Source organism: Lampetra fluviatilis, chromosome 15 (assembly GCF_964198595.1).
Source record: "Lampetra fluviatilis chromosome 15, kcLamFluv1.1, whole genome shotgun sequence".
Lineage (NCBI taxonomy): Eukaryota > Metazoa > Chordata > Hyperoartia > Petromyzontiformes > Petromyzontidae > Lampetra > Lampetra fluviatilis.
Window position 1 is genome coordinate 6313209 of NC_136289.1, and position 22190 is coordinate 6335398.

At 46.4% G+C, this 22190-nt stretch overlaps 1 protein-coding gene across 1 annotated transcript in view; it reads right to left on the reverse strand.

Annotated features, from left to right (window-relative positions):
* Positions 1-21541, reverse strand: part of ALG5 (ALG5 dolichyl-phosphate beta-glucosyltransferase) — a 45144-nt gene extending 23603 nt beyond the window's left edge. The window contains exons 1-3 of the mRNA XM_078863017.1: positions 21125-21541; positions 14616-14790; positions 14400-14446 (exon numbers count right to left, since the gene is read on the reverse strand). Coding sequence (XP_078719143.1) covers positions 14400-14446; positions 14616-14790; positions 21125-21232 — 330 coding nt within the window. The 5' untranslated portion in view covers positions 21233-21541. The remainder of the gene's footprint in view (positions 1-14399; positions 14447-14615; positions 14791-21124) is intronic.
* Positions 21542-22190: the final 649 nt, after the last annotated feature.

A 22190-nucleotide genomic window follows, 5' to 3' on the forward strand; every position in this document is an offset into this window, starting at 1 on the left:
AAAGCTCTCGGCCTTATCCAGACCACTGGCTCAATAGAACTCAATCTGTGGCCAATGAAGTCATAAAAGAGCTCAATTTTATTAGGCAAGAGCCCTCATCAGGAATATAGATAATTGTTTTGGCATATTTTCACGTGTGTACGCTACGATTTTGATATTTTATTCCACGTGTTTTTGTATCGCTCGGTTCTGCATCGCTCCATTTGTCTTCTCGACATCAGGCCTCCCTTGGCGAAGCGACGGTTCAATCTCAATAGGCTCTCCTTACCCGGTTACAAATAAAGACTGCGGGCGATTGATTTCGTGTAGATGTCGTCACCGCCGCAGGGACAAACCTAGGCCAGACCGGAAGGCGTGAATTTGGCACCAGCGATGCGCGCGTCGCACACTCCGCTAAGCCGTGGCGTCCGCGATAAACGACAACAAAGCTGGCCAGCTTCTTCCTGTGCTCAACACCACCCACAACCACCGCCTTTCGTCAAGGATGCGGTGGGTGGTGGAGGGGGGGGGGTTATTAATTATTAATTTACATCCGACACTTCTTTTATTCCCTCTGCCCCTGCCCTGCAGGCACGGCGTTTCAGTCCGTGCCTCCCTGCGAGGTGTGTTCTGGGTGGGGCGACGCGGAGGAGGTGTTGGATCTGGGGGGGGGTGGAGGGGGTTGATGGGGGTCAGGGGGGGTCCCTTAAGGAGGGAGGCAATGGCAGGATTAGTGATACGAGAGGAAGCTTACATCACGGTTTTGGGATCAATTAGCGTCGGGTTTTTTTTTATGTTGGCAACAGCTGTGAGAGGTGGTTTTACTCGGGGAAGAGAGCACGGGGACACCGAGAGGGAGGCAAGAGAGGACGGGGTGGCGGGGGGGGGGATTTTCCTCAAGAGGGCTCGACTGTAGGAGAATGTTTCTTAGAAAATAAAACAATTAAACATTGAGACTCCTTTGTCAATTCACTGCTGAATGAAGACATTAGCCCACAACATGTCAGCCGTAAGGCGGGGGGGGGGGGTGGGGGGTGTTGTTTAACCATACTTCACCATGCTGGTCGGTGCGGGTGCGGCGAAGGGTGGGGCCAGGCAGGGGTAGTTCACATGTAGCTCGTCAACGGTTACCCGCGACGGGGGATCGAACGCAGGTTGACAGGTTCGTCGCGCGGTGTGCTAACCACTGCGTCGCTCACCACTCCATCCCCTGTATGGATCCGTAACTCAAACACGGAGCGGGGTGCATGAGATGCGGCTGCTTGCGTTCTGAGAACACGGCGAGCAGTCCTTCGTCCGGATGTGGGGGGCACATGGCTACAATCCAGCACCTTCTAGGCACGGTTGACAGATGCCATGCGGTTCATTCTGGGCATGAGGATGCCCTGGGCCTGCTGAAATTTACAAGATGTTTCCACTACGCCTGTGCAGATGTTGTACTACCCCCTCACCTGCATGGGGTTTCTCTGGGCATGCCTGTGTCCTCTACTCCAAAAGGAAATCGCGTCCCGAGAAAACGTTTCGCGACTCTTTAATAAACGCCGATTACAGGTCACAAAAGTGACGTGTCGCCTTGGTAGATGACGAAAACTTAAACGATAAATTAATAAAAAGCAACAGGGCGGTTTTTTTGCGTAAAAAAACTACGTGTTAAACTAACCGATTATAAGCCTTGGTCCAGAGAACCTGCTGGCTCGTGAACCCGCGTCTTATTTTTTTGTTATGCGTTGGTGGTAAAAAAAAATACCCTTCTCAGAAAATTCATTAATTATTAAAGATTTGGGCAGGGAGGTTCTCAGACAATTATCAGAATCTTTATTTAGACTGGAGGAGGAATCCGATGAGCTATGAAGCTCTTTTCCACAGATGTCCAATAGGGGCACTTGGTCAGAAACAAATTGCAATAACTGCAAAAACACGATAGGAGTCCAATGTATAGGAAAGGTAAGAAAATCACAATTTTTTGTTTTACCAAGAAAAGCCCAATGAGCAATGAGCTTCTTATTCAGAAGCGATCTGGCCACGAATGATAGCTCAAAGTGGCTTATCACGAGGACATTTATAGCAGCCAAACTATCTCAATAATCTTAACGCATTTTAAAATGCGAAAGAAGAATTCGTTCGAGCTGCAATTCATGACGAGGTTCACATTGGAATTTAAGTTGACGTGCCGTAACCTCACAGTCAATAACAGACGGGTGAACGTGGCCAACACGAAGATGGCAATTCTGGTAAACAACTCACTTAGGAGGCTCTTGAACGGACCGCAAAAAATCACGCGACTTGCCAAAATGTACGATCTGCTAATGTGAAATAAATCAACCAAATCTTTCTAATCCCAAGCTCCTGGGCTTCCTTGGCAGACCTCGCCCCTCTTGAGCGAGTACATTTTTTTATAAAGTAGAAGAAAAACAATATGCTTGTACCGTGTACAATACACATCGTGGCACAGGTAAGGTGTTACTAGAACATGCACTATATCACGTGCGCTTCATAAATAAACGTGATTAGAAGTTATCAAGGTATAAAAACATGCTATGAAAAGCATAGGCAGAGTTAACGGTCTTTTTTTTTTAAGCTCACACCCATATTCATAAAGTGATCATTGTGAGCAGGAAGCACTGCAAAGTGTTAAAAATCTGCAGAACATCACAGTGGCGTGACATTTTTAAGTACAATTATCAACACCATTGGAACCTCATTTGCCAGTAAAAAATATGATAATTGGTTTTTTACCCTTCTATCTGGCAACAAAAAACTTAGTGCGCATTTTGGCGTCATCTGGTCCAACCCATGTGAGACTAGGCTCTAAGGAAAGCTGTCTCGGGTGTGGACCAATCAACTTCAAGGACAGTGCATTCATTATCAGAGTTATGTTTTTTGTTTGCATTATGACTGCAGGTATTATGGTCTATGCAAACATGACTCCTTGTAAAAAAAGGTGTCAGTTTTGTTGCCAGATAGAAGGGTAAAAAACCAATTATCATACAATTATCAAATTGTGTTTGCCGTCTCTTATACGAAGATCTCCCGTATAGCCTTAACAGACTGTTGGGGCATGTGCTAGTTGCGAGCTCCTATGAAGGCCGGGACAACACACGAAGGGGGTGGGCGGACAACGCCACGCCAGGCCGCCTTTGTCTCCCGAGCGGCGATGTTTACACACTGCACAAAGTACTCATTGGAGGCTGAGTCAACCTAGGGGAGGCCGAGGACCGGTTCAGATAATCATTACTGGTGTTTTGCGCGAGCGGGAATCGAACTCGGATCACCGGTTTCGAAGCACAGCGCTGTAACCGCTGCACGACCCGCTCCGCATTTTTAAGTATTCCAGCGATCGAATTCTGTTCGCGGTTGATTATACACTCACACACACGCTAGACTTACTTTCCAGATAATAATGAATTTGTTAAGAGAGCATTTAGGTAGTTTTCTCGGTGCAAAAATAATGCCCTCTTTTGCTTATAAAATCTGAAAATTGATATTGCTGATAAGCCAGTGAGAAGGTTCATAGCCTTATCACACAAGCCCCACTGGCTTATCAGCCATTATGGAGCCCCTGGCTGCTAACCCTGTCATTCAATCCCCCTCTCTGCGGGTAATTTAACGGCAGGGCAATCTATCAAGCCATGCAGATATGATCGCCACGCATCCCATAATCGAGTTTCAGCGCACTACGGTTTCTGACTCTGCCTGTCTGAATTAGCGCCCTGACACAAACGACCACCGCCATCCAATTTATTAACCATTTCACCTGAAAGGGCCCGCTTTAAGCTTTTCATTTATGTGTGTGCACGCGCCGTTTTTTGGCTTTCCGTTTCTTTTTTATCAAAAGCTGCCGTTGTGAAGTATAAGTCAGCTCGGCGGAGACACGTGAATTATAGAGCGGGGGTTCAGAGTTGGTCGGTTTACTTTAAGGTATGTTTGCATGCTACAAGCGAGCGAGTTATGTAGATTTAATTTTTGTTACGCCCGATTTCCCACCGCGCATTTATAATTATTTTCTCTCGTACGAAGGAATTTCATGATCAGAAAAAAGAGGCGGTAAATGTCATACTTGTTTAAACTTAGCAGCTGGTCAAACCTGCAAAGAGACACAATTATAGTAAACGCTTCTGATACTGTATACAAACTCATGCGTTGTTACGGAGCATTATGGCTAACACAGCATATGTAGCAGACGTAATTTTAGATAGTATATCCTCATAAAGGTGCATAACAGAATTCTACTTATTTATAGAGTACGTCTGATCGTGGCAAGTTTATTGTACTTTACATTAAAAAAACGCCAGATCTTGCGATGTTAATTTGCGACCGTCGGAGGCAATAGCTCTGGCCCCTACGGATGGGGTTTACGGGGAGTTTAGCGCTCCCACGTCCCACATTTTCACCGCTCACCCCGCTGTCGTTCCGCGCAGGTTGCGGGGGGTTAAATCTCTAAAACGTCGTGGGGGGCTTGGGATTCATTTCGTCCTCGACCACTGCACAAGGGGCCCCCGCGCTTGCAGAGTGAGCTATGACCTTCAGTTCACAGAAAGAAAAAAAACCCCAAGCGCTTGGCTCAACCCAGCGAATAATTTTGTTAGGATTGATTTCCACTCGTGATTCACCATCGGCTGGTGTTTTTCCCCCCCCCATCCCCCTCTCTCATCTCTCTCTCCTCTCCCTCTCTCCCTACGAGTCCAAGTCACATGGATTCCCAGAAAGGCCGTGAATTGTGCAACTTGATTCCAAGTAAAGGGGGAGAGGGAGAGGAAAGAGAGAGAGGAGGCGGGAGTCAAAACGTGGAAAGAAAGGAAGCGCCGCTTTGAACTCTTCCACGATTTCACGATCAATTGACCGTGCGCCGTTATGCAACGGACGTCACATTGACGAACGGCGTCGCCATATTTGTCTGCAACTCCATTGTGCTCGACAATAGCTCTACGGTTTACTTTCTGCACGAGCCTTCCGAAGGCATCGTTTCCTTCTCAAGGTTCTGTCCGCTGCCCAGAGGTCGCAACCGGGTACCCGATACCCGTACCCTACCTGGCTACCCGTACCCAGCCGGGTACGGGTAGCCGTTTGCGACCCTGGTGCGGCCGGGTACGGGTAGACCGTGAGTCACTGGTGAGTAACTGTTTGTCACTCATTTTCCAACGTCTTGTCTCTTCTCACAATTCAAGTTCCTAGAATCAACCCACCCGCGCCTGCAACATGGCTTCATCCCAGAGGTCGCAATCGGGTACCCGTACCCGTACCCTACCCGATACCCGGCCGGGTACGGGTAGGGTACGGGTACGGCCGGGTACGGGTACCCGTTTGCGACCCTGGTGCGGCCGCGTACGGGTAAGGAATCAAAACCCGTTTGCGACCTCTGCCGCTGCTTCGCGACCGGCTCTGTGCGGCCAGGTTTACCTCAACCCCTGCCTCCCCTCGCTCCCCCTCCCCCCGGCAGCATTAAACAATGTAACATCCCAGGGGTACCCAGAAGCCGTACGTTAGTATATTAATGAACGAGCCTCGGACTAGGCCATTGTATGGTGGTATTAGTGTCACCGAGCACAGGTGTCTTAGCCAATACTCGAGATATTTACGGGCACTTCCTCAATTACCGGACCAGTCGCGTCCTGAATGCTGGCCGGGGCTAAAAGTTCCATTGCCACTCCAGAGGGATTTGCTCCGGATAAAATGTCGGCAAGGCAACACCTGGGCTATAAGCGAAGGATAATGATGTATGTATAATAAATGTAGAGCCCTTTTGTCAATCCACTGCTGTATTGAAGGCCTCCAAAAGCTATGCCTGCCATGCGGGGGGGAGGGGGTGGGGTATTATCTCAGGTTACTATTTATTATGCGTGTTTACCCAGGGAAGTCAGTGTCTGATGACTCGTTTTTTCACGAGGGTCTTGGCGCAGACGATGACTGTTCTGTAGGTTTTCTACTGGTCAGTGCTGCTGGGTTCAGATATCACTCACTGCTGGATATGCATGTTTTGCACCTCCGATTAGCACGTTTGGCTACGTACGTTGCCCCAAGAAGCTTAACGTATATACATAATGAGTGTATATAAATGTATGTAGACAGTGTATCATCTTACTTTTTGCGTAGTTTTATCACTTCATTATTATTATTTCCCTAGCAGATTTGCGTATTTGTTTGTATCCTTTGTTGTGTTTGGCAATTCCTTTCCATATCTCTTATTTTCTTCAACGTGCTTTGTTTACTTATTGTGCCGCCCACTTTCGGTGCGTCGCCCTTTGCAATTTTTTTGATGTCTAAAGTTTTTCCCATTAAAGTGGCAACATCCATTCAATGGTTTCTCTCACGACTGATTGAAGATGTGGGAGTGTGAAACCAGCAGAAAGGAAGTTTATGACTAATAATTTCCAAACAGTCGCCCCCCTGGAGAGAAGGATGGGACCACAGCAATGCATAGGGACAGAATTATGAAACTAGCGAAGGAATTCTGTGCAGATATTTATAGGAAAAAGGTTGAGTATACCCGCAGAAACCAACTATTTATTAGATGTATGTTTAACTTATTTCGCACCGTACATAGCCAACCATGCTAATCATAGGTGCGGGGAAAGGACAACAAACTAAACACAAAAAGTAGCTCTCAAGAAACGAGTTTTCAATCTAGATTTAAAAGTGCATAGCTCCACTGGCTTCCTTATATTGGAAAGAGCGTTCCAGACAGCTGCAGAAGTGCATACAAAAGTGCGCGATGCAGTGACCGTCTTTGTTCGATGGCTAGCCAAGAGCCACTGCGAGGATGACCGGAGTTCGCGTGAGATAAAGATTAAGTTCCAGATGTGACACTTGACGATGCAAACACCACCCCTTTGCAGCATGGAAAAAGGAAAAGGTCAGAGTAAATAAAATACGAGTGGCAATCATTGGAAGAGGGGGACGTTGGATCTATATATGTGGACCTATTAGCAACTGAGCCATAGGTGGAATTTCCACGTTACTATGGCAAGAGGACAGTTTATCCATGTATTAATATAAACGTATATACTAGCAAATGGGAATTCATATTCTTGGTTCTTTCGGTAAAGTCACGTAGAAAGGTTTTCACCCGATGACGATTGCTTGTGTTGCAATCGAAACGTCGTGAGAATTTTATTGTTGAATTTTTTTTTATTTTATTATTTCCCTTCTACGTGACTTTACCGAAAGAACCACGAATATGAATCCCTGCAGTCACGAAAGCTTTAAATCGAAATTTCAATGGGAATTGTATATGCCAATGTGAAAAGTCGAGCAACAGGATCCCACTGGAAGTTTGTGTACGATGACATTTAAGCTGCGCGCAAGCAAGACTGCAACCGTATCTGTTGGCGCGACGCAAGCAGTACGCAGCAGGGGAAGAGCACTTGCTTTTCCAGCTGCCACGTCTGAAGTCGCTGCAATACCGCCGATTTTAACATCGTCTAACGCCAGTGTTGCCACAATATAAAACTTCCCTGCGCATTCTCCTGCCGTTTTGGTTTTGTTCAGCAATGCAGACTTCATCTGACGACAACGATCGCACGTTTGAATCGGTGGCAGCGCACAAATGCAAATAACTACAAACCTAACGTAATCATCAGCATCACTTCCCTTTCGGGACATAACTCTTGCCCAAAATGTCTATTCTCGATCATCTAGGTGCTATCTACATAGATAATTGGAACATAGATCTTCTGTGTGCTATCATCTATGTGCAATGCAAATAGACGATCTGTGTCAGTGGTTCTGAACCTGGTGTGCACGCAGCACCTCCCGGGGATGCAAAATACCCTTTCTGAGAGTACGAGACATGGCCAGATTTTTCGATTTAAAGCTTTCGTGAATGCAGGGATTCATTTTATTGGTTCTTTCGGTAAAGACGCGAAGAAGGGAAATAATAAAATAATAAACATAAAACAATAAAATACAATTCTCACGACGTTTCGGCCACAACGAAAGCAGCCGTCCTCAGGTGAAGAACAGGTCTGTCCCATTCAGACGCTGTCTTTCCGACAGCCCTGTTCTTCACCTGAGGACGGCTGCTAGCGTTGTGGCCGAAACGTCGTGAGAATTGTATTTTATGTTTTATTTTGATTATTGTATTATTTCCCTTCTACGTGACTTTACCGAAAGAACCAAGAAGATGGCCAGATTTATTTTAGAAGCTAAATCATTGAAACACAAATTAAGCATGGGCATGTTGGTACAACTACTTTGTTTCATCAAACCCCTATGCATTTATTAACATCATACATGTTGTGAGAATAGGATTTCCCCTTTTTTTCTGGCAACAAAACAGGTGATAAGATGTTAAAACACCAAACTGAAACCTTTTACAAGGAATCATGTCTGCATTAACCACAATACTTGTGGTCAGAATGCAAACAAAAACATACTCTGATAATATATGCATTGTCTTTGAAACTGATTGGTCCACACCAGAGACAGCTTTCTTTTGAGCCTCATCTCAAAACAGTGTTAGACCAGAGGACGCCAAAAGGCGCACAGCTCAAAGACAATGCACTATCAAGAGTAATGAGAGCTCGGGGTTAGTAGCTACATCATGGTACCTCTTTTGCCAGTACCAAAATATGAGAATAGGTTGTCCCCTTTTTTCCAGCAACAAAACAGCTAGATTTGAAGCTTTCGTGACTGCAAGGATTCATATTCTTAGGTTTTGTCGGTAAAGTCACGTAGGAAAAAAATTAAAATTAATAAAAGTAAAATAAAAATAAAATAAAAATCACGACATTTCGGAGGCAACATAAGCTTTCGTCTTCAGGTGGAACGGTTCCATTATTTTACTTTTATTAATTTTAATTTTTTACCTACGTGACTTTACCGAAAAAACCTAAGAATATGAAACAAAACAGCTGTTAAGATGTTAAAACACCAAACTGAAACCTTTTACAAGTTTTAACGATTGAGAACCACTGCAAGGCTGCAGTAAAGGTTAACAACCACTGATCTATGTGCTCTTGAAGAAGAGCCATTGCCCGAAACATCGCCTATTGTCACGTTTTATTTTAACGGCAGTGGTATGTTGATGCATATGTTGAGCTTTTTGTTAACATGTTCATCATTATCCAAGACAATACAATGTGTTGTACTGTAATCAGTGTTTGACTGCGGTCTGGCATTGCAGTTTTCATTTTATGCCGCACTGTATTCACAGTGGTGCAGTAGTTAGCGCACTGCACAACGAATCCGGCACACCGATCTTGATTTCTTGCCGCTGCAAACAATATTGGCGCGTGATATCTGAGCTGATCCTGGGCACCGCACGCTTGCCCAACCCACACTGGACCAGTCTGTATGCACGTGTGTGTGTTTGTTGAACTTCTTTCGCACCGTACGTAGCCAACCGTGTTAATCGGAGGTGCGGAGGGGGGAAGGACAAGAAACCAAAAACAACAACAAGCAGTACTAAAGAAATTATCTTTCAATCTAGATTTTAAAGTTTAGTGAAGGGCGGTTAAACCCCCGAAGCCGATGCATTGTGGGGGAGGTCTACATCCGGCAGTGAGTGACAAAGGGCTCTAAATTATGAATAATATATACTCGTGCCACAGTGAGATGGTTGGTAGCTGGTAGAAATGACCTGCAGCGCTTCACAATCTATAAATGCATCAATTTATTGATTAAAATACATTGTCAGGCTCAGGGAACATGCATCGAATTGCAAGCGTAAAACTCGACTATTTTCAATGTGTAATTATATATTGTTCTTGGCTCACATTTACCGCAGTCACCAGCAGCTCTACATTCGCCACGACGGTAAAGAGAGAATTTAATCTCATATTGAACGTTGACCCCGGATAATGAGAATAAAATCGAATTGGAAGAAAGGCAAACCATTGCTTGTCCAGTCGCTACTCCGCTCTCATTGATTGTGGATTCAATTTGCCTCCTTTCTTGCTCAGCTCACTCAGCAGCGTTCTGCTACCCTGTTGTGGAGCCTACTTCCACTCCTACTAAACTAAACAATATTTATTTTACCAGGTAAGGCCCACTGAGCTATGCAGGTCTTTATCAGAAGCGACCTATAGCCACACACGATGGCTCAACGAAGTGGCTCGTCATTTGGAAATTTATAGCAGCCAAATAATCAAAAACGCGTGATGTTGATTATAAATGTGTAGGGGGAAAAATCGGAGGACTCGGAGAAAAATCCACACGACCACGAGGAGAACACGCAAACTCCAAATATACAGGCATCAGGATCGGGATCGAACCCATTAACTCCTGTATACCAGGCGAGGTAGTTCACATTTCACCACCACGGCACCCAACAGGAGACTCATCTCTACACCCGTGCCAATCGAGGTCCCACAAACGTATCTCAGAGCGCCTTTAGCCACCACCTTCAGATGACTTCCCACTCCTGCTGTTTCCCATTTCCCACGGAAGTAAGCGGATGGCAAGGAGTGGCGGCACCTAAAGGAACAACAAGCTCCGATGCGCTCTTGCCCGTGGACTTCATGGTACACACACACACGCGTGCATGTACAGCACTCTTTTGTCAATGCACTACTGAACGAGGGCCTCGCCACACCACACGGTTATTGGGGATTGTTTGGTTATACTTGCCCACGCCGCTTCATATGCGTTGGTAAACGTCGCTGCATGGACGTGGGAGCAAAGTCCATCACATAACCGACCGCTGTCCATTATTCCCTTCTACAGGAGGCACGGACGATAAGCATCAAGCTACTCCTGATGTCATCGAAAGGACTACCATACTCAAAACACAGTTATAATATTTAGTCAGCTGCTTTTTAAGCACCATAAGGATTTAAAAATGATTAATACCGCACAAACATGGATTTGGCTGCCCTCCACATCGCGGATGCAGCAGCCGAACTGTCGAGTGTGCGAACTGTCGGAGCGGCGACCGCGGCTGACCCCCCGAGGAATCCCACTCCTCTCGATCGAGCGAGCGAAGGGTTTTTTTTCTTGACGCGCTGCAACGGCGATGAAATTGATCCGCAACAGAATTAATGACAAATTGTGTTAATGCAGAAGGAAGCCAGTCGGTATCAAGGGGCGGCCTAATGTGGGGGCTTTTTCGATCCACAAATCGTCTCTTTAGATCGACAAATTTACGCGCGATCCACAAATCGTCGGTTTTGATCCACAAATCACGTGACAGGAATCACCGTGCTTGATCCATGATGGATCCAGGTCGATTCCCGTTGAATCGAACATAAATCGTCAAAAAATGTCAATTCCCCCGTTGCAGTATTCCTTATATGGGCAAAGCCACACTCCTTTAATCCATATATGGGCCAAAACATTAACATAATTTATCATTAATTCTGTCACGGATTCATTTAATCCTGTTAATTGCCCATCATCTCAAAAACAAACCAATTAGCACGGTTAGCTACGCACGGTGCGAAAGAAGCACCAATATACATACATACACAACGCACAAAACCCAATGCATAGCTCAAGTAAGTCAATGGAGCTATGCACTTTCAAATCTAAATTTTAAACGAATTCTACATAACTGCCTTATGTGTTTAGTTGGTTGTCCTTCCCCCTGCACCTCCGATTGGCGCGGTTGGCTACGTACGGTGCGAAACAAGTTCAACATACACAAATGGATCGCATTCAAAAAGCACAGCAGATGTCAAATACAGTCGACACACTTGCATCTACAGGTAAGTGCTCGTTTAACGTTTGGTGTTCACACTACAACGACTTTTCGCCATGACGCGGTTCTTCCATTCGGGAACGCATGCCGTTATAACGCGGTTTCTGAGCGGTCGAAGACAAACTACAGTGAAACATTGGATTGCGAGTAACTTGGTCTGCGAGTGTTTTGCAAGACGAGCAAAATTTATAAATAATTTGACAAACGAGCGATGTCTTGCAATACGAGCAGTACGTACAGTATACGCTTTGTCTGCCGAGCATCACGTGATCACAACTGAGCCAATGGTTGTTTTATCTCTCTCGCTGCGGGATTGTGGGTAATGGTCTCCCATGCTCGGTCTCAGTCGGCGTGCCTCACTCGTATATTCAACATCCGTGCGAGCGTATACTATAGCATTGGTATTAACATGGGCATTTTCGTTCTTTTGTCTATCCTCTCTGCCCATTGTGTTGGCGTGTGCGGCAGTTGGCCGCTTGCGCATAATCGCTCCATTGTGTTGGCGTGTGCAGTAATTAGCCGCTTGCGCACAATCGCTTGCACGCCGTCGCCCACCCTTTTGGCCTCGCCCCCCCTCCCTCCCGATACGTTCCATTCATTGGCTACCATAGTCTGATGAGCTCCCCCCCTCCCTCTCCTCCCCCCCTCAACTCGCTTTTAAGGGATTACATCTTGAATCATTGCCTCACTTGATGCAGCTAATCTGGCTGTGACGGTCCCACCTGATGACGGAGACTTGTGTTGCCTCCGAAACGTCGTGATTTTTTATTTTATTTTCATTCATTTTGATGTTTTACCTACGTGACTTTACCGAAAAAACCTAAGAAGAGTATACTATAGTGTTGTATAGTGTTGTGACCACGAGTGTGTGCGTAAAGCATGTTTTTATTTTGTGTCCAAGTGTAGTGACTGTTCTTTCGTAACTGTGCTGCAAGTGAAAGTCGTCCTACACAATAACCCTCCTCTCCTCTCTCTCGTCTCCCTCATACCAGCCACGATTAAATGTAATTAATTAATTTGATTACTTTATATTCCATTTAAATAATAAAAATATAAAAAGCTATTTTGTACTAATCATTTTTATATGAATACAGTATTTTTGGGTTGTGGAACGAACCATCTGAGTTGCCATTATTTCTTACGGGGAAATTCGCTTTGATATACGAGTGCTTTGGATTACGAGCACGTTTCCGGGACGAATTATGCTCGCAATCCAAGGTTTCACTGTACTTTCTTGAGCTGCGAAGCTCAGCGGTGCGATACAATGCGCGGAATGATACAGCGACTCAGCGGCGTACCCTCAGTTATTTGTCCCGCCATCTCACTGCGCGTGCGCTTAGTACCTCGTTTCCCGGCAAATGCTTTCGTGCCATTGTTTATGGGGAAATTGTTTTCGCTTCACGCGCTTTTCGCTTAACACGGCACGAATCTACCACGTTAAACCAGTCGGTATTTATAGATAAATAAATGCAACTATTAATATCGATGCTTGTGCTATGATACACGCATCGAACCGTGCGTGTGAAAATTTATTATATTCAGTTGAAGTAGTATGTTCAGGAGCATTTATCTCCTGAAAATTGTCATATGCAAGAATAGAATACTTGAAGTGAATTATGTGCAAATGTTACACTTAGGAATAACGGATCAAATAGAATCGTACAAACGAGACAGAAAAAAACGAGAACCGAATAAATAAAATTGTTAAAATGAGACAGGAAAAAAAATCGATTTGTGAATCGAATCACGACCCTAATATTTGACAATGCATCCAATGGGCATGGGAGTGCATTACAAGATGCCTAAGATGTGAAGACTACACCATGGTGGATGTGTGCTGCCCCCTGGTGAGCTAAAGGAGGTTCCATAGCAGCAACAAGACCACCACATTCTTTTCTTAGGGTCTTTTGGTAAAGTCATGTAGATAGGTTCAAAGAAAATAAAAACTAAGACGTTTCGATTCACACAAGCAGTCGTCATCAGGAAAAGGGGGTTAGCCTCTAAAGGCAAACTGTTTATAAAGGTTTAAAATGTTGCCTTTCGAGGTTTATACCCTTTGTCTGTATGACGACTGCTTGTGTTGAGATCGAAATATCGTAGTTTTGAATTTTCTTTGAACCTATCTACGTGACTTTACCGAAAGACCCCAAAAATATGAATTCCTGCGGTCACGAAAGCTTTAAGTCAAGATTGAAGACCACCACATTCCGTCTGTGACTCTTTCACGGCTTAAACTATTTTTTTATTTCACCAGGTCAGGCCCACTGAGCTGCAGAGCTCTTTTACAGAACCGACCAAGCCACAAATAATAGCTCAACTAAGTGGCTTATCATGTGGACATTTATAGCAGCCAAATACTCTAAACGCGTGTTTCTAAATGTAAAGGGAAAAACCAGAAGACCCAGAGAAAAATCCACGCGACCATGGGGAGAACATGCAAACTCCGAATATACAGGTCGAGATCAAACCCACAACCTCCTGCATACCAGGCGAGGGAGTTAACATCTTTCCACGGCATGCTAAGGCATTAGGCATGGCTTGCTAACAATGGAGGGAATGGTGTTTGCTTAATAATTAATAACGTATTTATAATGTACAAAAAACGAGTACAAACTCAATATGTAAAATAGAACTGCAAGATCTGCTGAATGTATGAATCAATGACAGGTTTTAATCACAACAGTTTAGTTCGTTCAGTGTTGGGACTAGTTGAAAAAGACATGGCATGTGTATGAAACCAACTGTATTTCTGAAAAGTGGATGGGCTTAATATGTAATACGTTACCTTTCTGTCTTCTAGATATTTCATAGCTTCATCCAGCATGGCTGGCACTGTCAACGGGAATAAATAATGAGACTAAAAGACCGCACCAAGCACATATCGCATTATCCCAGCATTGCAACAGCCCAACGTACACACAGCATACTGGTGCAAACTGAATCCCAGCGGCCTCTGTAAACGTTGGAAGCGAGAGAAATGCGAGCGGAGTGGCTGACTCACTGCGCTCCTCCTCGTTGTACGCGGGGACGATGACGGAGAGGGCGAGTGTCGCCGGATCGTGGCGCGTTGGGAAGAGTCGCCGGGCCCCGGTGACCGGGTCCAGGAATTGCGGCTCCTGCTTGCCGAGCCACAGCTCCGTCTCTCCGGACGCCGTCATGTGGGCCACGAGTGCCAACTGACGGAAGACAAACCACCACCCCCCCCATACCCACGGTCAGAGAGGCAGAGTGGAGACACACACACCTATAACCCAGATCCTAGTGGCTACTATGCGCGTGGCCTGGACTCCAGCACTGGTGAAGGCAGCGAGAGTTGGTAGATCACCGCAGAGGTGTTGTTAAACTGCCTTCCCGTGGGCCAGAGGTCGCAACCGGGTACCCGATACCCGTACCCTACCCGATACCCGGCTACCCGTACCCGGCCGGGTACGGGTACGGGCACCCGTTTGCGACCCTGGTGCGGCCGGGTACGGGTACGGGTAGGCCGTGAGTCACTGGTGAGTCACCGTTTGTCACTCATTTCGGGTAGGGTACGGGTAGGGAACGGGTACCCGTACCCAGCTGGGTACGGGTCGTCGTTTGCGACCCTGGTGCGGCCGGGTACGGGTACGGAATCAAAACCCGTTTGTGACCTCTGCCGTGGGCGCTGAGGTGCCGTACCCCGGCTCGGCAGTAGAAGGCGGTGCGGCAAGGGGACTAATCAGCATCTGTTTCCATCTGTATGGGGATGGAGTGTTGTTCCCCCTCGTGAGCATGGGTTTTCTCCAGGTGCCCCGGTTTCCTCCCACTTGTTTAAACAACTCATTAATTTTCTGGGAAAAAAGATCGTAATATAACACAGCGCAGGATCCTCCTGAAAGAGTCCTATGACTCAGTATTGTTTTCCCAGACAAATAATTAAATTCTAATTAAATAGGTAAATTATTATAAAAAAATATTATAGCTCCAACCAGAGGGTCGGCTCTTTAAAGACTCCTTAGTGACGTTATAGTGGTAGGAACCCACTGGTTCCAACAGCCCACAGGGGATAATTGTGTCCGTCGCGCATGCAGGGAGGGGCTGGGTGGGGAGGGAGGGGCTGGGTGGGGAGGGGAGGGTGGGGAGGGGCTGGGAGGGGAGGATGGGGAGGGGCTGGGAGGGGAGGGTGGGGAGGGGCTGGGAGGGGAGGGTGGGGAGGGGCTGGGAGGGGAGGGTGGGGAGGGGCTAAGAGGGGAGGGTAGGGAGAGGCAGGGTGGGGAGAGGCTGGGTGGGGAGGTGCTGGGTGGGGAGGGGCTGGGTGGGTGGGAGGGGCTGGGTGGGGAGGGTGGGGCTGGGTGGGGAAGGTGGGGCTGGGTGGGGGGTGGGAGGGGTGGGGCTGGGTGGGGGGTGGGAGGGGTGGAGCTGGGTGGGGAGGGGACGGGCTGGTCACCCCATGGTGCCCTTATAAAACTCAACGTTTAACCTACTCACGCCGGCTTGTGCCCGCCCTCACAGTCGGGCATATTTGCGGAATACACCACGCCGCCGTTGACCCTGGCCATTGACCGAGCAGCCCAACGTTCCAACCAGCTCCCTCCGCAGGAGGAATGTGTTTTATTTGAAGCAGTCTGCTCAGGAGCACTTATCTCCCGAAATGACCATATACAAGAATGGAGTAGTTGAAGTGAATTGTGTGCAAATGTTACGCTTAGGCTCATGGCTCAAACTGAATTGTACAAACGAGATGGGAAATAACGACCGTCTCATACTCAAAAGCATTGCAGCTCTTGAAATATTGCGGGTTTTCTTTATTGAATTTGAAAAAAAATGCCTCTTCTTGTTACGTTGGTTGCTGACCCCTGGTCTAACCCGATGTTGTACAATCTGTTTTTGTATGTTCCTTTTACAGACGAGGGCTGAGGTGCGAGTTGACATCCTCCAAACCAGAGCGGGAGTGTGGTTGTGTGACGTGGTTGTTGATGTCAGGTGAAAACCAAGGAACAGCCAAAAAATAAAGAGCTATACATGCTAATCATCAGCCATGATCGATCCACTGCTGGATGAAGACTTCCACAAGCCATCGCCATCTCTCACAGTCTCGTGATCAAATCCATCTTTTTAAATCCTTTATATTAAGTTCGCTTGCTTGCTTGCTTGCGTGCTTGCTTGCTTACGACCGTGCAAATCTTTCGGTCGTTTTTTAACCCACTTCCCGTGATCCAATCGAGCTGACATTTTCCACACAGACTCGTTATGCGTGACAATTAATTTTCGTGAAAATTTTTTTCCAAAATTTTACACTGTTTAGGGAATTTTTTTAAAATATTTAATTACCAATTGCTTAATGCTGGCAGACAATCATCTGACCCATAGGTGGCAGCCATCTCAAGCCAGAGGACGAGAGGACTCTAGCCGCCACGCATTTTAAGGATTTATAGTGAAAAACTTTGTTTTTACGGGTTAATTTTTTTATTGTTGACTTGCACCACATTGGGATTTTTGCACACAGCGTTTTAATACGGGTTTTTTTTAGGAATATGTGCTGGTTTATTCCAGGATGTTTCTGTTACGTGTCGTCGCTTTAAGATGTTTCTGTGTTCATATTTTGTCTCTTGCGGTTGCACCCGACTTAAGAGCCGCATGGCTCACATGGCTATACCAAATAAATGAAACTTGAAAATGAAAATCTAGGAGGTGGTCTCGTCTAACGCATATCTTATAATGCCTGCAAAAGATAAAGGAAACGTGTAAAAAAAGATTGCAAAGTAATATTTTGTTACATGTTCAAATAAAACGCTATACACTATTAAAATACGTGTGACATTACGACAGATAATTGTAACGCAAATTAGTGAATACTGTCTAAACAAGATTGGCAAAAGATGGTGTCATAGGATATTAACAAACACATTTACTTGGAACGTCCAAGCAATGAATCCAGCCAGTTCGTCGTGGTCATAGTCACCCCTCGACGTCACTGGATTGGTGGAATGAAATGCATGGGAGTAACTTCACAATGACGCCACTAAAGTGATGCAATGATGGGCTGGACTGTGATTACAATGGAACAGTTATACTGGTAGGAACCACCTGGTTCCACCAGCCCACAGGGGATTATTGCGTCCGTCCGTCGTGCATCCAAAAATGGGAGGGGTGGGGCTGGGTGGAGAGGGGAGGGTGGGGAGGGGCTGGGTGGGGAGGGTGGGGAGGGGCTGGGTGGGGAGGGTGGGGCTGGGTGGGGAGGGGTTGGGTGGGGAGGGAGGGGTTGGGTGGGGAGGATGGGGAGGGGCTGGGTGGGGAGGGTGGGGCTGGGTGGGGGGTGGGAGGGGTGGGGCTGGGTGGGGAGGGGCTGGTCACCCCGTGGTGCCCTTATAAAACTCAACGTTTAACCTACTCACGCCGGCTTGTGCCCACCCTCACAGTCGGGCATATTTGCGGAATACACCACGCCGCCGTTGACCCTGGCCATTGACCGAGCAACCCTACGTTCCTACCAGCTCCCTCCGCAGGAATGTGTTTTCCCATGAACGAAGCTTCAAATGCACGTTGGACAACGCCAGACAGATCTGCTGAATGAGAGTATATATATATTTGGATCTCACGTTCCATTAAGCAGGTCTTGTACTCTCAGCATGCTTGTAGAAGTTGGCCAGTGCCAATGCTAGGGTGACAATTTGGGGTCATTAGATGGAAGCTACCCTGAAAACAAATGTACCTGGAAGATTTTTGCTGTTTTTTTCCTGGATTTTTCTGTTTGCGCATAGTCACTTTAAGATGTTTTCCTGTTCATGTTTTTGTTTTTTGTTTGTTGCGATTGCACCCGATTCAAGAGCCGAATGGCTTCACAGGGCTATACCAAATAAATTAAACTGAAAAAAATCCTGGGCTGTGTCATGGACTGACGATCACCAGCTTCTTAAGCTTCATTCACGAGAATGACTTACTTTAACGCGAAGGCTGTTTAAATGGGCACAATCTAATTTGAAATAATTAATGATTGTTATTTAGATGACCAATATGGCGCGAGGAGACGATCACCAGGCAATAGATTTACAAAGGGCTGAAAAGTAACATTCAAACTATTTTAAAATATATACCATATGTCTTTGCTAATTTTTTATCATCCGACTGTGCCTTGTCACGTCATTCATTGGAATTTCTCTCAAAGCAAAGCAACCCTCCATATTACGCAACGACCCTCGGAAGTAGATCCCACAGTGCTACTTCCGAAATCCCTTCCACGTGATCTCCGATCCACAATGTCGAGGGGCAGCAATTTCCTCCTCCGCCCCGGCGACAGAGAGTACTGTTCATCGCACGACATCCAAGCCGATATTTTGATTACTTCTCGGAGCTAGAATTTAGCAAAATTAAGTTGAGAATCAACTTTTCTGAACCCTTGTTTGTGCGGTCATTGATGACAGCGATGACAATCAACATTTGAGAACCAGATTTAATCACAAGTGGCCACCGATAAAAATAACATTTATTTATTTGTACTACTAAAAAAGAGCCTTTTTAATTATTGTTACGATTGTATCTGTTTCCCCAGCAAAGCCTCGCCAGCTGACTGCCAAATCTCATCAAGGGGGTGTTGATAAGTTTCAGAGTTAAGAAGCGATGTTGCGGATAAAAAGAAAGCTAATTACAAAAAGTTATTTGCGGTGATTTTGTTTTACTAAGATGCGTTTAGATTATTTCTTTAATTTTTGCTTGAAATTTTCACACGATAAGCTATAAAACTGGTCTACAGCCAAAATGCTTCCGAATGAAATGTAGTCCAACTTTACTAATTCTGGGTCACTGAGAATGAAAATGATTCGTAAAATTGAATGGCTCTAGTTTTCAAAATATGCTAACTGGGTCAGCATATACGACCCTTGACTTGGGAATGGCGGAGGATATAAAGGGAAGAGATCTCAATTTAAACCAGAAATGGGCTTTACTTGGTAAGAAGAAAATTAGCTTCGTTTTGTTTGTATTTAAAAAAAAAGTGATTTTGATTTGTTTACCTTTCCAATACTTTACATTCTTGTATTGTTTGTTGTAACGTTTTGACCAGCCTCTACTGGACATTTTATTTTATTATTTCCCTTCTACGTGACTTTACCGAAAGAACCAAGAATATCTACTGGACATCTTTGAGAGGATTTATAGCTCATCGGATTCCTCCAGTCTATTCCGATTCTAAATTGGCACACTTGAACCGTGACACCGACACACGTGGCCACACTTATAACGTTTACGATACAGCACTTTACGCGTCAAAAGAGCCTCTCATCAACGTGTCAAACATTCCTACCCCGCGGTCGCCGTCCCTGTGCGTCCTGCAAGCGGGGCTGTCAGTCGAGGGGGCGATGACTGTGGCGTTACACAAATTCAGTCACCCATATTACAGGTTTTTTTGGGTTAGATCGCGTAAATATATAAATGTGTCGTTAAACCCGCCACCACCCGACACAGCCAACGAGTAAGGGTTGTCGCGTAAACAGAACGTGGCCAATTCGTTACTAGTACAGCACTAGTGTATAGTGTAGTGTATAGTGTGGTAGTGTATAGTGTAGTGTATAGTGTGGTAGTGTATAGTGTAGTGTATAGTGTGGTAGTGTATAGTGTAGTGTATAGTAGTGTATAGTGTAGTGTATAATAGTGTATAGTGTAGTGTATAGTAGTATATAGTGTCGTGTATAGTAGTGTATAGTGTAGTGTATAGTGTAGTATACTAGTACAGCACACCGGTGTGTTGGAGAGCAAAGCCACAACAATTACAATCCGAGTACGACGTTTCGCCAGTAATTACAACCAGCTTCATCAGGCGGCAGCCAGATTTGTGGAGAAATCCTCTTGTTTCGTGCCTTAAATATAGGGGTAGATGTGATGACATCACTTGTGAGCCCTTCTTCAGCGAAGTGGGGGGGGGGGGGTTAATGAATGCATATAAATAACAATGGGTATCCATTAAGTAATGTGATATATTGAAAATATTGCTGTGACCGGTTGATGCTGTAGCATACATGGCCTCCTCCATTTAAGATCACGGGATCTTAAACGTCTACTGCTAAGCAGACGTCGCTTTCATCGTCGTCATCACCACAGTACGTTACGGCTAACAGCCAATACACATTTCGATTTAAAACTTTCGTGACTGCAGGGATTCATCTTCTTGGTTCTTTCGGTAAAGACAAGAAATTTTATTATTTCCCATCTACGTGACTTTTAATGTTTTTAACTACGTGACTTTACCGAAAAAACCTGAGAATATGAATCATTGCAGTCACGAAAGCTTCAAATCTAGAACCAATACACAATTCTCTTCTTGCATATGGCAACAATATGGTTCAGGATCAAAGTGCCAACGCCGAGTTCTGACAGCGCGGGTGCTTTTACTATCGGGCCCACAGTGTCCATACGCAGCATTACCCAGGGCGGCCGCTGGGGGTCAAACCGCGAACTTTTTGAAACGCGCTCCAGTCGCCGTGCTGCTCTACACTCGCGTGCCGCTCTGCCCCGTGGGGCCAGTGGCGTTCGCCCGTCTCTCTCGAGGAGGGTTACCAGCAGCAGCGCGGCCAGGCAGAGCAGAGCGAGAGCCGCGGCCGCTTCAGCCACGCAGCAGCAACGAGACGCCGCCGTCACCGCCGCCTCCTCCATCACCGCCGTCATCTCCCAACACCCCCCCTCTCCTCTCTCTCCTCCACTGCCGCCACAGGCAAAGACCCCCCGTATAGCCTGTAAACAGACTGTTGGGGCAAGTGCTGTTCAGTCGTAGCGAGTTAGCAGCGCCGACGAAGCCGGGTACTGTCAGAGGGGGGCAGCAACCACGAAACCGGAAGCAGTTAGTAGCCACGTGACAGGCGCGCCACGTGACGAGCGCGTCACGTGACAGGCGCGGCACGCGGCCACTCACGCGCCGGCCCGTGGAGTCTCCTGGACGGTGCGCGCGGGACGCTCGTCACGTGATCGGCCCCCGAGCCAATAGCGCGAGACCTTCCCTCATCCCCCCTCCCCTCATCCCCCCTCCCCTCATCCCCCCTCATCCTACCCCCTCATTCCCCCTCCCCTCATCTCTCCCCCCCTCATTCCCCCTCCCTCAACCCCCCCTCCCTCAACCCCCCCTCCCTCAGACCCCCTCCCTCATCCCCCCCTCCCTCCCCCCATCACCCCCCCCCCATTCCCCCGCTTCCCCTCCCCCTATCAAGAACGGAAACGATCGCGAGTCACGTGGGCGACACTTGGCCAATCGGTGACGCATTAGAAAACTGCGCGCCAAATGTCGTTGGCGATCGCATTGTCACGTGATGACCGAGAGGACCAATCGCTGAAGAGAACGTTTGACAACTGGCTACGAAGAGCCCATTACAGTACCCGACACGTCTCGAATGATACATTATTTTTTGTGTTCACTTGTAAGACCATACGTTGTTCTTGATTAACGTGTTCAATTTTATTTGTGCGCCACTGCCTACGCAACATCAAACAGCGCCAGAACCACCAAATGAGAGTTCAACGTATAAAGATAAAGTAATAAATTAAATTATCTTTATACGTGACTTTACCGAAAGAACCAAAGAGTACTTCCTGCAGTCACGAAAGCTCCAAATTAAGATTGAGAGTTCAACGC